Source organism: Choloepus didactylus, chromosome 1, assembly GCF_015220235.1.
Source record: "Choloepus didactylus isolate mChoDid1 chromosome 1, mChoDid1.pri, whole genome shotgun sequence".
Taxonomy (NCBI): domain Eukaryota; kingdom Metazoa; phylum Chordata; class Mammalia; order Pilosa; family Megalonychidae; genus Choloepus; species Choloepus didactylus.
The window spans coordinates 243934528-243950957 of NC_051307.1; the positions used below are offsets into that span (position 1 = coordinate 243934528).

The 16430-nt window shown below is 40.0% G+C and overlaps 1 protein-coding gene across 1 annotated transcript in view; it reads right to left on the reverse strand.

Moving 5' to 3' along the window:
- Window positions 1-16430, reverse strand: part of C1H3orf20 (chromosome 1 C3orf20 homolog) — a 167367-nt gene that overhangs the window by 122931 nt on the left and 28006 nt on the right. The window contains exons 4-5 of the mRNA XM_037826889.1: window positions 15167-15299; window positions 13820-14119 (exon numbers count right to left, since the gene is read on the reverse strand). Of these exons, the coding sequence (XP_037682817.1) occupies window positions 13820-14119; window positions 15167-15299 (433 nt within the window). The remainder of the gene's footprint in view (window positions 1-13819; window positions 14120-15166; window positions 15300-16430) is intronic.

Consider the following 16430-nt stretch of genomic DNA (forward strand, 5'->3'; position numbering starts at 1 on the left):
TTTCCAGAGTAGCTGAACCATTATACAGTCCCACCAACAATGAATAAGAGTGCCAATTTCTCCACATCCCCTCCAGCATTTGTAGTTTCCTGTTTGTTTAATGGCAGCCATTCTAATTGGTGTTAGATGGTATCTCGTTGTGGTCTTAATTTGCATCTCTCTAATAGCTAGTGAAGCTGAACATTTTTTCATGTGTTTCTTGGTCATTTGTATTTCCTCTTCAGAGAACTGTCTTTTCATATCTTTTGCCCATTTTATAATTGGGCTGCCTGTACTACTGTCATTGAGTTGTAGGATTTCTTAATATATACAAGATGTCAGTCTTTTGTCAGATACATGGTTTCCAAAATTTTTTTCCCATTGAGTTGGCTGCCTCTACACCTTTTTGACAAAGTTCTTTGAGGTACAGTAACTTCTAAGCTTGAGGAGTTCCCATTTATCTATTTTTTCTTTTGTTGCTTGTGCTTTGGGTGTAAAGTCTAGGAAGTGGCCACCTAATACAAGGTCTTGAAGATGTTTCCCTACATTATCTTCTAGGAGTTTCATGGTACTGTCTTTTATATTGAGATCTTTGATCCACTTTGAGTTAATTTTTGTGTAGGGTGTGAGATAGGGGTCCTCTTTCATTCTTTTGGATATGGATATCCAACTCTCCCAGCCCCATTTGCTGAAAAGACTGTTATGTCCCAGTTCAGTGGCTTTGGGGGCCTTATCAAAGGTCAGTTGGCCGTAGATCTGGGTGTCTATCTCCAAATTCTCAATTCGATTCCATTGATCAATATGTCTATCTTTGTGCCAGTACCATGCTGTTTTGACAACTGTGGCTTTATAATAAGCTTCAAAGTCAGGGTATGTAAGTCCTCCCACTTTGTTTTTCTGTTTTAGAGTGTTTTTAGCAATTCAAGGCATCTTCTCTATCCAAATAAATTTGATAACTAGCTTTTCCAAGTCTGCAAAGTAGGTTGTTGGAATTTTGATTGGGATTGCACTGAATCTGTAGATGCAATTAACATCTTAATTAGAATTAACATCTTAATGACATTTAGCCTTCCTATCAATAAACATGCAATATTTTTCCATCTTTTAAGGCCCCCTTCTATTTCTCTTAGTAGGGTTACGTAGTTTTCTTTGCATAGTTCTTTTACATCTTTGGTTAAGTTTATTCCTAGGTGCTTGATTTTTTTAGTTGCTATTGAAAATGGTATCTTTTTCTTGAGTGTCTCTTCAGTTTGTTCATTTCTAGCATATAGAAACATTACTGACTTATGTGCATTAATCTTGTATCCCACTATTTTGCTAAATTTATTAGCTCTAGTAGCTGTATCATCAATTTCTCAGGGTTTTCCAGATATAAGATCTTATCAGCTGCAAATAATGACAGTTTTACTTCTTCCTTTCCAATTTGGATGCCTTTTATTTCTTTGTCTTGCTGGATTGCCCTGGCTAGCACTTCTAGCACAATGTTGAATAACAGTGGTGACAGTGGGCATCCTTGTCTCGTTCCTGATCTTAGAGGGAAGGCTTTCAGTCTCTTGCCACTGAGTACTATGCTAGCTGTTGGTTTTTCATATATGCTCTTTATCATATTGAGGAAGTTTCCTTCAATTCCTACATTTTGAAGTGTTTTTTATCAAAAGGGGATGTTGGATTTTGTCAAATGCTTTTTCAGCATCTATTGAGATGATCATTTGATTTTTCCCTTTTGATTTGTTAATGTGTTGTAATACATTGATTGATTTTCTTATGTTGAACCATCTTTGCATGCCTGGAATGAACCCCACTTGGTCATGGTGTATGATTTTTTAAATGTGCCTTTGGATTTGATTTGCAAATATTTTGTTGAGAATTTTTGCATCTATATTAATTAGGGAGATTGGTCTGTAGTTTTCCTTTTTTGTAGCATCTTTGCCGGTTTTGGTATTAGACTGATGTTAGCTTCCTAAAATGTGTTAGGTAGTGTTCCATTTTCTTCAAAGTTTTGAAAGACTTTAAGTAAGACTGGTGTCAGTTCTTTTTGGAAAGTTTGGTAGAATTCACCTGTGAAGCCATCTGGCCCTGGGCATTTATTTGTGGGAAACTTTTTGATGACTGATGAGATCTCTGCTTGTGATTGGTTGGTTGAGGTCTTCTGTTTCTTCTCTGGTCAGTCTAGGTTGTTCATATGTTTCCAGGAAATCATCCATTTCCTCTACATTATCCAGTTTGTTGGCATAGAGTTGTTCATAGTATCCTCTTATAATTTTTAAAATTTCTTCAGGATCTGCAGTAATGTCACCTTTCTCATTCATTATTTTGTTTATATAGGTCTTCTCTCTTTTTTGATTTTGTCAGTCTAGCTAGGGGCTTGTCAATCTTGTTTATCTTCTCAAAGGACCAACTTTGGTGTTAATTATTCTTGTTGTTTGGTTCTCTGTGTCATTTATTTCTGCTTTAATCCTTGTTATTTCTTTTCTTCTACTTGGTTTAGGACTGGTTTGCTGTTCATTTTCTAGCTTCTTCAGTTGCTCCATTAGTTGTTTGAGTTTAGCTCTTTCTTCCTTTTTGATGCATGCATTCAGTGCTATAAATTTACCCCTCAGTACCGCTTTTGCTGCATCTCATAAGTTTTGATACGTTGTGTTCTCATTTTCACTCATCTCTATATATTTAACAATTTCTCTTGCTATTTGTTCTTTAACCCACTGATTATTTAGGAGCATGTTGTTTAACCTCCAGGTATTTGCGAATTTCCTAAGTCTCTGATGGTTATTGACTTCTAATTGTATTCCATTGTGGTCAGAGAATGTGCTTTGAATAATTTCAATTTTTTTAAAAATTTATTGAAGCTTGTTTTATGTCCCAGCATATGATCTATTCTGGAGAAAGTTCCATGAGCACTAGAGAAGAATGTGTATCCTGGTGATTTGGGATGTATGTTCTATATATGTCTGTGAAATCCAATTCATTTATCAGATTGTTTAGGTTTTCAATTTCCTTATTGGGCTTCTGTCTGGTTGATCTATCTATAGGAGAGAGTGACATGTTGAAGTCTCCCACAATTATTGTGGAAACATCAATTGCTTCCTTTAGTTGTGCCAGTGTTTCTCTCATGTATTTTGTGGCACCTTGATTGGGTGAATAAACATTTATGATTATTATTTCTTCTTGTTGAATTGCCCCTTTTAGTAGTATGTGGCCTTCTTTGTCTCTCAAAACATCCTTGTATTTAACATGTATTTTATCTGAGATTAGTATTGCTACTTCTGCTTTCTTTTGGCTGTAGCTTGCATGAAATATTTTTTTCCATTTTTTCACTCTTAATTTCTTTATGTCTCTGTGTCTAAGATGAGTCTCTTATATGCAACATATTGATGGTTCATATTTTTTGATCCATTCTGTCAATCTACATCTTTTAATTGGGGAGTTTAATCCATTTACATTCAATGTTATTACTGTGAAGGCATTTCTTGAATCAGCCATGCAATCCTTTGGTTTGTGTTTGTCAGATATATCTTTTCCCTCTCTCTCTTAATGTCCTTTAATGTACCCATAGTGAATCTCTCTAGTACTAAACCATTCTCCATCTCTCTCTCTCTCCTTTCTTTGCTTCTCTGTCAGTAGGGCTCCCTTTAGTATCTCCAGTAGGGCAGGTCTCTTGTTAGCAAATTCTCTCAGCATTTGTTTGCCTGTGAAAAATTTAAGCTCTCCCTCAAATTTGAAGGAGCACTTTTCTGGATAAAAAATTCTTTGTTGGCAATTTTTCTCTCTGAGAATTTTAAATATGTCATGCCACTGCTTTCTTGCCTCCATGGTGGCCGCTGAGTAGTCATTACTTAGTCTTCAGCTGTTTTGTTTGTAAGTGGTGAATTGCTTTTCTCTTGCTGCTTTCAGAACTTGCTCCTCCTCTTCAGTATTTGACAGTCCAATCAGAATATGTCTCAGAGTGGGTTTATCTGGATTTATTCTATTTGGAGTTCGCTGGGCATTTATGATTTGTGTATTTATGGTGTTTAGAAGATTTGGGAAGTTTTCCCCAACAATTTCTTTGAATACTCTTCCTAGACCTTTACCCTTCTCTTCCCCTTCTGGAACACCTATGACTCTTATATTTAGATGTTTTATATTATCTATGATATCCCTGAGGTCCATTTCGATTTTTTTCCCCATTCTTTCTTTGTTCTTCCATTTTTCCATTCTGTCATCCTCGAGGTCACTGATTCCGCTGTTCAGCTTCCTCTAGTCTTGTACTGTGAGTATCCAGAACCCTTTTAATTTGGTCAACAGTTTTTTTTATTTTCATAAGATCATCTATTTTTTTATTTACTCTTGCAATTTCTTCTTTATGCTCTTCTAGGGTCTTTTTCATGTTCTTTATATTCTGTGCCATACTCTTGTTGTCTTTAGTTCTTTGCATAATTCCTCCAAGTACTGTGTCTCCTCTGATCTTTTGATTTGGTTGTTTGGGTTTGTGGTTATCCAAATTGTCTGGTTTTTTCATATGCTTTGAAATTTTCTGTTGTTTTTTGGCTTCTTGGCACTTGTTTAACTTGATAGCATTCTTTTAAGATATGTAGACTGATTCAAACACTTATCTCTAATTTGTCAGATCTACAGCTTTGTGTAGTGCACTTTAACTAACCAGCAGGTGGCATCCGTGAGCTACCTATTCCCCTCAAGCCAGTTCTCCCCAACTTTGTCTTTGTGGTGAGTGGGGGTGTGAGTCTTGTGGGAGTCCAATTGGTGCACCAAGTTTGCATGTATAGTTGGTGCTGCCCACCCTGAATGTGAGGAGTGTGTCTGAGTGGTTACGGAAGGAGAGCGGCTTTAATAATCAAACCTCTCAGGTGTTCTTGGATATTTAAAGCTTTTGCAATAGTCTAATCCTTCAGTTCAGTCTTGCACATTTGTCTCTGCCGCTGCCCCACAAGTCCTTGGTATTGGCATACAGTCCCTAGGACTTGTGAGTGGGTTCCTCTTCCAAGGCGTGTCCTACTAGGGCCTCTGCTGAGGGAAGACTCTGCTAGGTCACAGGTGAGTGCCACCCCCCAAGGGAAGTTCTTGGCTGCAGGTCCATGTAGGGCATTCCCAGCCTGCTGAAAAGATGGCTGAATGGGGCGTGTTAATTTCCCACTTTACACACAGCTCTGCCTTCCCAGCTCTGGGACAATTAGCTGCGGATGGGCGAAAGGCTATTGTCCAGACCAGATAGTGTGGCATGTGTGCATATTGTTGGAAACATTTCCCATCACAGTGGGTTGTTTGGAGCAGCTCTGGGCTGTGGCACTGGCGCAGGGCAGGAGTGTTCCCAGCCTACTGGGAAGATGGCTGTAAGGAGATGCCCCCCTTTTCTTGGGAAGTTATGGTGTTTATAATGAATTTTCTCAGCCACTAGACTTATTGCTTTGTCTCTCAGAGCTATCTTAGCTCTGCTCTTGCCTGGGCCCAAATTGCAAGTCTTTGAGGCTTTCTGTAATGGGCTTCTTAAAGTAATTGTTTTAGAAAAAGAGAAAAAGATAAAAAAAAACACAAGAAAAAGAAGGGCCCTCCTTGCAGAGGAGGCATTAAAGAACAATCAAGAAAGCAGAGAAATGGGCTCTTCAGACAATGGTCATCACCCTCTGGATTTGAATATGCGCCTGATTCTGTTTGAGCTATGCCCTTCTCAGTTTTATGTTCACTAGAACTCCAAAAAGTCTCTGTTTATACATATATATATATTTTTGCTGTTTTTGCTAGCCCTACCTCCTCTCTGCCGGGCTGACTGCTCCCAGATTCTCTGGTGTCTGGTCTCAATCTATCTATGTTTGGAGTTTTGATCAGCAGTCTGAGTTTTCAACCAGAGCTGCAACTGCAGTTCTGCCCCCTGGTTCCCACACCGACGGCCCCTCCTCCCATGGGACTGAGCCTGGCAGGGAGGGGCACAGTCCCCTCACTGAAAGAACTTGCAGATTTCGCTGGTTTCAGCTGTTCCATGTGTTCGTGAGTGTTGTTTGAGGTATGTCCAAAGTCAAATTGCTCTGCGGTGTCCAGCGCATGCAGTTCCTGGCTTTCTACCTACTGACAAAGTAGGTAGACACTAAAGTAACTAAAACCTACACCTCACCACTCTGCTATCTTGCCCCACCTCCTAATTGATTTTTCACAAGGATGCCAAGTCAACTGAATGTTAAAAGAATATTGTCTTCAATAAATGGTGCTGGGAAAACTGGATAGCCATATGCAAAAGAATGAAGGTAGACCCCTATCTCACACCACATACAAAAAATTAACTCAATATGGATCAAAGACCTAAGTATAAGAACCAAAAAAAAAAAAAAAAAAAGAGCAAAACTATAAACTCCTAGAAGAAAACATAGGGAAGCATCTTCAGGACCTTATGTTAGGCAATGGTTTCTTAGACTTTAAACAAAGGCATAAGCAACAAAAGAAAAACATAGATAAATTAGCTTTCATCAAAATCAGGAAATTTTACACATTGAAGGACTTCTTCATGAATGTTGAAAGATGACCAAAAGAATTGGAAAAAAATATTTGGGAAACAAATAACTGATAGGTTTAATTTCCAAAATATCTTAAGAAATCACACAACTCAACAACAATAAAAAACAACCTGAACCGGTGATTGTATACCTCAGATGGTATGTATGGTATGTAAATGTATCTCAATAAAATTGCATTAAAAACCCTGATTTAAAAATAGGCAAAAGATTTGAATAGACATTTCTCCAAAGGAGATATAAAAATGACAAACAAGCACTTAAAAGTTGTTCAACATTATTAGCATTTAGGAAAATGTCAATTCAAACTATAGTACAATACCATTTCATACTCACTAGAATGGCTACTATTAAAAAAAAACAACAGAAAATACCAAGTGTTGGAGACGATGTGGAGAAATAGGAACATTTTTTCATTGTTGGTAGGAATGTAAAATGGTATAGCCACTGTGGAAAACAGTTTGACAGCTCCTCAGGAAGTTAAGTATAAATTTACCATATGACCCTGCTATCCCACTACAAGGTATATACCAAAAAGAATTAAAAGCAGGGACTCGATCAGATACTTGCACACTGAGTTCATAGTGGCATTATCCATAATTGACAAAAGATGGAAGGAACCCAAGAGTCCATCAACCTGTGAATGAATAAACAAAATATGTTATATCCATACAGTGGAATATTATTCAGTCTTAGAAAGGAATGAAATTCTGATACACGAGACAATATACACGAACCTTGAAGATATCATGCTGAGTGAAATAAGCCAGGCAGTAAAGGACAAATTTGTATGATCTCACTGATATGAAATAATTAGAAGAAGCAAATTCATAAAGTCAGAACTAAAATACAGGTTTTACCAAGGGCCTTGGTGGAAGTAGGGAGTGGGGGCGTTATTGCTTAATTAGAACAGAGCTTCTGTTTGAGGTGATGGAAATGTTTTTGTAATGGATGGTGGTGATGGTAGCACAACATTGTGAATATGATTAACTCTGCTGAAAAATGTTTGTGGCTAAGAGGGGAATTTTTAGGTTGTATATATACTATTAGCATGAAATTTTTTAAAACCATAGGACTATACACAGAAACAGTTTACCCTAATATAAAATATGGACTTTAGTTAATAGTATTATTATAATAATGTTTCATCAATTGTAACAAAGGTACCACATTAATGCAAAGTGTTAATAATAGGAAAAATTGTGTATCTGAGTGGGAGGGGTATATGGAAATTATATTTTCTGCAGGATTTTTCTGTAGCTTACAACTTCTCTAATAAAATAAAATACAGTTTTTAAAAAAAGGATTATATATTATGACCAAGTGGTATTTATCCCAGAAACGCAAGGGTGGTTCAATGTAAGAAAACCAATCAATTGACTTGATTAATTAATAGAATGAAGGAAAAAACACATGATCATTTCAATTGATGGGAAAAAAGCATTTGACAAAATCTAACACCGTTTTATAATTAAAAACACTCAACAAACTAGGAAAAGAAGGTAAGTACCTTAACATGATAAAGAACATTTATGAAAAACCCAGAACTAACATCATACTAGGGCTGTAAGCTTTTCCTGTAAGATCAGTGTTCTAGTTTGCTAATGTAGCCGGGATGCAAAACATCAGAAATGGATTGGCTTTTATAAAAGTGTAGGTTTATTTGGTTACACAGTTACAGTCTTAAGGCCATAAAGTGTCCAAGGTAATGCATCAACAACTGGGTACCTTCACTGGAGGATGGCCAATGGCATCTGGAAAACCTCTCTTATCTGGGAAGGCACATGGCTGGTGTCTGCTTGCTCCCAGATCGCGTTTTAAAATGGCATTCTCCAAAATGTCTGCATCAGCTTCCAACGGCAGTCTTCAAAATGTCTATCTCAGCTCCAGCTACCTATGAGCTCCTTCTGTCTGAGCTTTCATAGAGCTCCAGTGAACTAATCAAGGCCCAAACTGAATGGGCGGGGCCACACCTCCATGGAAATTATCCAATCAGAGTCATCATCCACAGTTGGGTGGGGTACATCTCTATGGAAACAACCTAATCCAACATTCCAACTTAATCAACACTAATATGTCTGCCCCTACAAGAATACATTAAAGAATATGGCTTTTTCTGGGGAACATAAATATACAAACTGGCACAATCAGTAACAAGACAAGTAAACTGCTTTAGAAACTTATATATATAGCATTGTACTCGAAGTTCTGGCCATAGCAATTAGGCAAGCAAAGAAATAAAAGATATCTAACTTGGAAAGGAAGAAATAAAACCATCTCTATTCACAGAAGACACGACCCTATGTACAAAAAAAAAAAAATCCTAAAGTCTCTATACACAAACAATTTTAGAGCTAATAAATGAATTCAGCAAAGTTGCAGGATACAAATTCAACACACAATACAAACACAACCATCAGCAATGAACAATTTGAAAAGGAAATTTAAAAAAAAACAATTCTACTTACAGTAGCATCAAAAAGAATAAAATACTTAAGAATAAATTTAATCATGGAGATGCAAGACTTGTACACTGAAAACTATAAAACACTGCTGAAAGAAATTACAGAACTAAATACATGGAAAGCCATCTGTGTTCATGGATTGAAGACTTACGTTGTTGCAATGGAATATTCCCCAAAGTGATCTACAGATTCAACACAATTCCTGTCAAAATCCCAATGGCCTTTTTTTTGTAAAACTGGAAAAGCTGAAATTCATATGAGATTGCAAGGGGCTCCAAATGGATATAACAATCTTGAAAAAGAAAAATAAAATAAAACATACACTTCCCATTTTCAAAACTTACTACAAAGCTACAGTAATCAAAATGGTGAGGTACTGGCATAAGGATAGACATACTGATCAATGGAGTAGAAGTGAGAGTTCAGAAGTAAGCCCATACACATATGTTCAATTTATTTTCAAAAAGGGTACCAAGACCATTCAATGGGTAAAGAATAGTCTTTTCAACAAATGGTGCTGGGACAGTTGGATATCCCAATGCAGAAGAATTAACTTGAACCCTTACCTCATACCATATATAAAAATTAACTCAAAATGGGTCAAAAGGCAAAAAATCTATAACTTTTAGAAGAAGATATAGAGGTAAATTTTCATGACTTTGAGTTTAGTGATAGTTCTTAGATATGACTCCAAAAGCAAAGGCAAGAAAACCAAAAAATTGATAAAATTGACTTAATCAAAACTAAAATCAGTTGTACCTCAAAGCTCACTAGTGAGAGAGTGAAAAGACAACCCATAGAATGGAAAATAATCTACAAATCATATATCTGATAAAGGTATAGTATTCAGAATATATAAAGAACTCTAACAACCCAATAATAAACAGGAAGACAACCCAATAATAAAAAGGAAGATAACCCAATTAAAAAATGGGCAAAGGACTTTCATAGACATTTCTCCAAGGAAGCACATGAACCAAGAAGCACATGAAAAGATGCTCAATATTATTAGTCTTTAGGGAAATGCAAACCAAAACCACAATGAGATACCATGACATATCACTTCACATCCCTAGGATGGCTATAATTAAAATATCAGAAAATAAATATTGTGAGGATGTACAGAAGTTGAGTGAACCCTCCTACAGTGTTGGTGGGACTGTAAAATGGCAGGTTCTCAATATGTTAAACAGAATTATCATATGACCCAGCAATTCCTCCCTACATATATATCTAAGAAAATTGAAAACACACGGTTAAACAAAAACCTGTTCAAGAATGTTTATAGCTGCACTATTCACAATAGCCAAAAGGTGGAACACCCCAGAGGTCTGTCAACTGATGGATATACAAAATGGGGCATATCAGTACAATAGAATATTATGCAGCTACATGCTACAACATGGATGAACCTTGAAAACGTTATGCTAAGTGAAAGAATACAGACACAAAAGGCCACATAAGATGCCATTTATATGAAATGTCCAGAAAGGGCAAATCCATAGAGACAGAAAGTTGAAAAGTGGCTGCCAGCAGCTAGGGGAAGAAGGGAATGAGGAGTGATTGCTGTATGAATACAGGGTTTCCTTTACGGGTGACAAAAAAGCTCTGAAACTAGGCAGTGGTGATGGTTACACAACATTGTGAATACACTAAATGGTTAAAATGTTATGCATATTTTACCACAATTGAAAATTAATGATGTTTACCTCCCAGAGTGGTTCTGAGTGCTGAGTGAATCCCTAAGGGAAAGGGACAGGCAAGTAGTGAGTAATGTTTGTTCAATGTGAGGAATTTGTGTCTTAGTACAAAAGAAGACTTGGAGAGAAGGTTTTGATAGGAGAATCAGCAGTTGGAAAAGATCAAGGGAGGCAGTGACAACCCAAATGAAATGAATACTGGGATGGTTCTTGGGTCTGAAGCTGACAAGTGCAAACTGTCTCATGGATTGGGGTTATTTGGCACCCCAAGCGCAGATGCATTGTTTTGACATGAGAGTTTTGCCCAGCAATCTCTGTGCAAACAGAATCAATATTGAACACCGGGTTATGTGGGATCTATGACGTGAGGAAAGTGAATATGTGTTTGGCCATTTGAATACATTAACACAAATTTCTCCTCCAAAATCACTGTGTCCAATATCCTCATCTTATAACTGAGGAAAGTGAGGCACAGAGACATTAGCTGACTTGTGCAGGGTCACTAAGAAGAACTGGGCCTAGAATGCAAGTCTTTCATGTCTCCCAAATAGAAAATGCATTCATTTGCAAGATGTGAGCCAAGCATGCGGTTGTCCCATCCAGAGAGGGCCTCGGGGTTTGGGGACAAGTGAGAGAACAAAGATTCCAGCAGGCTGGGATGCTAAGCCCAGAACATATACTAGCCTACTCCCTGTCTGGCCCTGCTGATAGAAACTTAACTCATAGACACAGCTTCATGAAGAGCTCAGGGAGATAATCCTATTAAATGCAGTGTAGTCAGAAAGGCGGGTGGAGGGATCCTACAACCCATAGCAAGTAGCAGCTGCTCTCAAAGGAGCTCGCTGTGTTTAATATCATGGGACACATTGGAAGCTGGGCTGAGCAGAGTGTGATGAATGGATTCATTTACAGTCAGGGAAACAATAGGGCTTCTTTGACAGGGAGCTTAAATTCTGAATTCTCAGTTCAGTCAAGAGGAGGCCAAATGAAGCGAGAGACTGTTCCTGGGCAAGCCTGGTTTGGCGGCTTAGCCTCTAGGAAAGATAGCTGAGACAGTTCAGAGACCCACCCTCTCCTCCTAATACAGGGGATCCTGAGTGGCCCAATAATTTTGTTGTTAAAATGAGGTCCCTATCCGACCTGATTCCCACGCGTCTAAATCTCCCTGGCAACGCAGGATATGACTCCCGGGGATGAATCTGGACCTGGCATTGTGGGAATGAGAATATCTTCTTCACCAAAAGGGGGATGCAAAATGAAATGAAATAAAGTTTCAGTGGCTGAGAGATTTCAAATGGAGTCGAGAGGTCACTCTGGTGGACATTCTTATGAACTATACAGATAACACCTCTTAGGTTTTAATGTATTGGAATAGCCAGAAGTAAATACCTGAAACTATCAAACTCCAACCCAGGAGTCTGGACTCCTGAAGACGACTATATAACAATGCAAATTACAAGGGGTGACAGTGTGTTTGTGAAAACCCTGTGGATCACACTCCCTTTATCCAGTGTATGGATGGATGAGTAGAAAAATGGGGACAAAAACTAAATGAAAAATAGGGTGAGATTGGGGGAATGATTTGGGTGTTCTTTTTTACTTTTATTTTTTATTCTTATTCTGTTTCTTTCTGATATAAGGAAAATGTTCAAAAATAGATTGGGGTGATAAATGTATAACTATATGATGGTACTGTGAACAGCTGACTGTACACCATGGATGATTGTATGGTATGTGAATATATTTCAATAAAACTGAATTTAATTTAAAAAAAAAAATGAGGTCCCCATCCATTACCCCATCCTGCTCTCTGCTAGAGGAAACAATCCTTAAAGGCTTAAAAACAGTACCCAAGAGAAGGCCCTAAACGGAAGCAAGGAAGCCCCTAACCTCAGCCTGGCTCTGCCACCAAATCACTTTCGTGACCTTGAGTAAGTCACAAAATAGGGTCTCATTTTCCCCATTTCTACAATAAGGGGACAGTAAAGTATAATTTTGTGTGTCTTCCATCATGGATGTTTCGTGTATGCCGGAATAAGTTTTTTCACCTTCTCTGGCCTCAGGGTTCTTGTTGCCAACTTGACTGGGTATCAGGGGGGTCTGGTACAGCTCTAGAGTGGACAACAGGACCCCTGAAAGGAACATAGGTGTCCAACGTGACTTGCTGATTTGTTGCTTCCCACCCAGACATTCTCCAAAGACAGCCCTCTTTTTTACCTTCACCACCCAATTCAAACTCCTTTCCCTCGTTTGTGAAGCAATTTAACTAAAGTTCTAATCTCTAAGTTATAAATGATCCACTCATTTCATCCTATTAATTCACTGCACATAATAGATACATATTACATATAGGTGAATGAAAGAAAGCAATTTACTCTGTTATGCCTAGCCCACAGGGTTCAACCTCCAAAGGGGAATGCCTTTCAGAAGCCACATTTTTCCTAAACCTAGAATTTTAAAATCCTAGTTCATAGACAGGATTTCAAGGTCTGTAAACTCTTCCTGAAATCACGGTTAACATTTTATATGTATAAGCACGTATTTCTGGGAAGAGGGTTTACAGCTTTCACCAAATTGTCAAAGACAGAATGTGTCCCCTCCTGCCACTGGCACACCCTGAGGGTGGGATACAAACCCAGACCCACCTCAGCTGTGGAGCAATCAGGGCCCATGCTAGGAGGGACACTGAGGCTGAGGGCTCAGACTCCAAACAGGGGGACCTTTGCAGCAAAGTAGTAAAGGGATACAGGGCTTCCCCACTGAGCCAAATCTTTAGGGTCTCCTAACCCACTTTCCCTCTGCTAGAGATGAATTTTTCTAGTCTTTAACTTCTTCCTACCTGGGAGATTCTTGAAGGCAGGGACAATTTTTGTATTCCCAGCCAGGGGCAGGTTGCTCACATGTTGTAGTGGTTTCATTCTTATTGATCTGAACTGAACTGAACCTGGGGATTGAAATTTGGTACTTCTTCCTCCGACCCTCTTGAGTCTGATCTCCTGTGAAGTTGACCATAGTTTACTAACCTGACTCTGACCTGGACAAACTCAATAACCTTGAGGAACTGTTACCAGGTTTCTCTGATCAACTGAAAAGCCATAATAAATGCTTAGGCTTTTTCAAGTCCTGGAGTTCTAGGGACTGAGTTCTAGAGACTGAGTTACGCTCAATAAAAGGATACTAAACAAAAGAGGAGCCATCACAGAAGGTATAATGCAATTTGATGGCCTTCTTGGGTGCCCTTAACTCTTGAGAATACCGGCCATAGTAAGAATGGGGAACAGAAGGCTGGTGAGGGGTGGCAGCAGAAGCCTGAGCACCCAGAGTGTGAGAGAGCTGGGAATTTGGGCTGTAAGAAGGGTGGGCCCCCAAGTCCCCTTTGGGAGCCATCTGTAGATTGGAGGGTATCTTTGTCCTGTAGTTTCGTAAGATCACTGGGCAGGAGATATTCCTCCCTTTCCACGAGGTCCTTTCAGCTTCTCTGCAGGGAAGGAAACCAACATGTCTTCTAGCCACTTTGCTTTCCCTAACCAGGGAAGCTCTCTACGGCCCCTCGCCCAACTCCAAAGCCTCCTATCCTATTCCCCTGTCTCCCAAAGTACCCATCCCCACTCCATCCCTTTTAGAGGGAGCAGGGTTAAGAAGAACTGGGAGGGTCCCAGCACCTCTCTGAGACCTGATGCCTGGATTTCCACCTTTAGCACTTGGATGAGGGTCTACGGAGTGGAAATGCATGCAGAATGGGGTCACACGGTGAGCTGAAGACTTTGTAATCCTGGGGTTAAGATTACAGAGAGCTTCCTTACAGGACATCACAGTAAGAAGAACTGGGTGGCTGCCCTCTTACCATTTTCTGTAGTTGCAGTAATACTTGATGGCCCAGTAACCCCCACCCCCGGGAGACATATATGACTTAGATATTAGGTGGCCCATGATCTGGGCCTTCCAAGAAACACAGAATAACTTACTAGGACTTCATTAACAATGAATGTAAATGTCTTTTTGTTTGTTTCTGAGAGGTATTTCTTTTTTGTAGAACATAACAAATTATGTTAAGAAATAAAAATCCAAGGTGCTAAGGCTTTATGCTGTAAAGACCCATTCAAAGGGGTATTACTGATGAGGTGCTTGGTTGAACAGGCCAAGAGCCTTGCACTTGGAGTTAGTCAGATGGGCCATGTGACCTCAGGTAATCACTCACCAACTCTGTGTTGCCTCCATTTCCTCATCTGCAAAAGGGGCATCAATCAAGTCTTCCAGGTAAGGATGTAGTGAGGACCAAGGATTATGAATGGAAAGCACTAGGGGAGCTTGTGTGCATGGGAAGGGATGGGCGTGATCAGGCTGTTATTGTTGGGATGGTTGGGTAGTTGACACTTACTGGCCTGACTCAGACATCCTCCCATCTCACCCTCCCATTCATTTCCCCCTGGGTGCACTGTCCCCCTCCTCTACCACTTGCTCTCAGCCTTAATGGGGGAGGGGGTCTCTAAGAACACCTGGCCACCCCAACCACTTTGGCGCTCACATGTAGCGGCACATCTCCTGCAGTTTCTCCCGGGCCTCAGGGCAGGGGTCGCTGAGCTCCAAAGTGTCAGACACTGAGGCTCCCGTACCTCGTTGCGGGCGTGTGCTTGCATCTTCTGATATTTTTGATTTGCCTGTAGTTGGAGACCAAGAGGTTGGGGAAGGGTTTCAGGAAATGGTCTCCCAAGACTTCCTATCCATCGGGGGTGGGCAGGGGCAGCATCCCCTGAGATGCCTAACACTTTGACTAACACTTTGGGGTAAGGGGGCAGTTATCTGAAGCTTCCTGGGGACAGCAATCCTTGGCAGGGGACAGCAATCCTTGGCAGGTCACTTCTAAAACAGAGACTCTACTCTAACTCAATTGTTAGGCGTATATTGGGGGCCAATTGGTGCAAAGTGAGCCTATGTGTCCCAAAATGTGACCTGGTTTTAGGAAGGTAGCACACTGACAAGGCTAACGTTAACACTGAAGTGACTCCCTTTCAATATTTTTGCTGAAAGACAAAAGAAAAGGTTCAATTTCATCTAAATCACTTTAACCTTTCTCTAATGCTGACTAATCTCAGCACCTTCTGCAGAGAGCAGCGTTTATCAGTTGAGACTCAACTGACAATGTTTTGTACTTACTATACTTATTTTCGCAGTTATCCTCTGTGGCGAGTGAGGATATGGTAAAATAACCTTGCAGAGGTGATTCTCAACTGACTGAAGTTTCAGAGGCTTCTATTCAGTGATGCGTGTCAAGTCTCACCTGCTTGTGAGCCTCTGCCTCCCCACCCAGCTGGAACTACTTGAACTCCCTTGCTACATGCTCAACTTTGCCTTGGTCTCAAGAATAAAACCTTAAGGCCTTGAATGGAGCCATCCTTGCTGTCAGCCAAGCCTTGGGGTTTCTGGCTGGTGCTCAGGCATCATGTCTGGTATCTGCCACTCTGACTGGTTCCTGGGTCCTTCCCCTATACTTCCTGCCACCAAGGACCAGACTTAACCCTGAGCTTAAACCCAGGGCCTGCTGGCTGAGTCCTGGAGTGTTCTGCTGGTCTGAGCATCCAAGTCTGGCCTGCCCCAGGGTGCCTTAGGCCCTCAGTGGTGATAGCCTCTGGCTCCGACTAGGAACCACTGTCAACAGGCTTCTCAGTTCTTTTGCCTAGAATGTTGGATACCCTCCTAGAAATAGCCACTATTCCGTCTAGAAGTAGGTCCAAACCCTAGAGCACTTCTGCGCAACAACAACAGAAGGCCAAGCTGGTGAGGTGTGATCG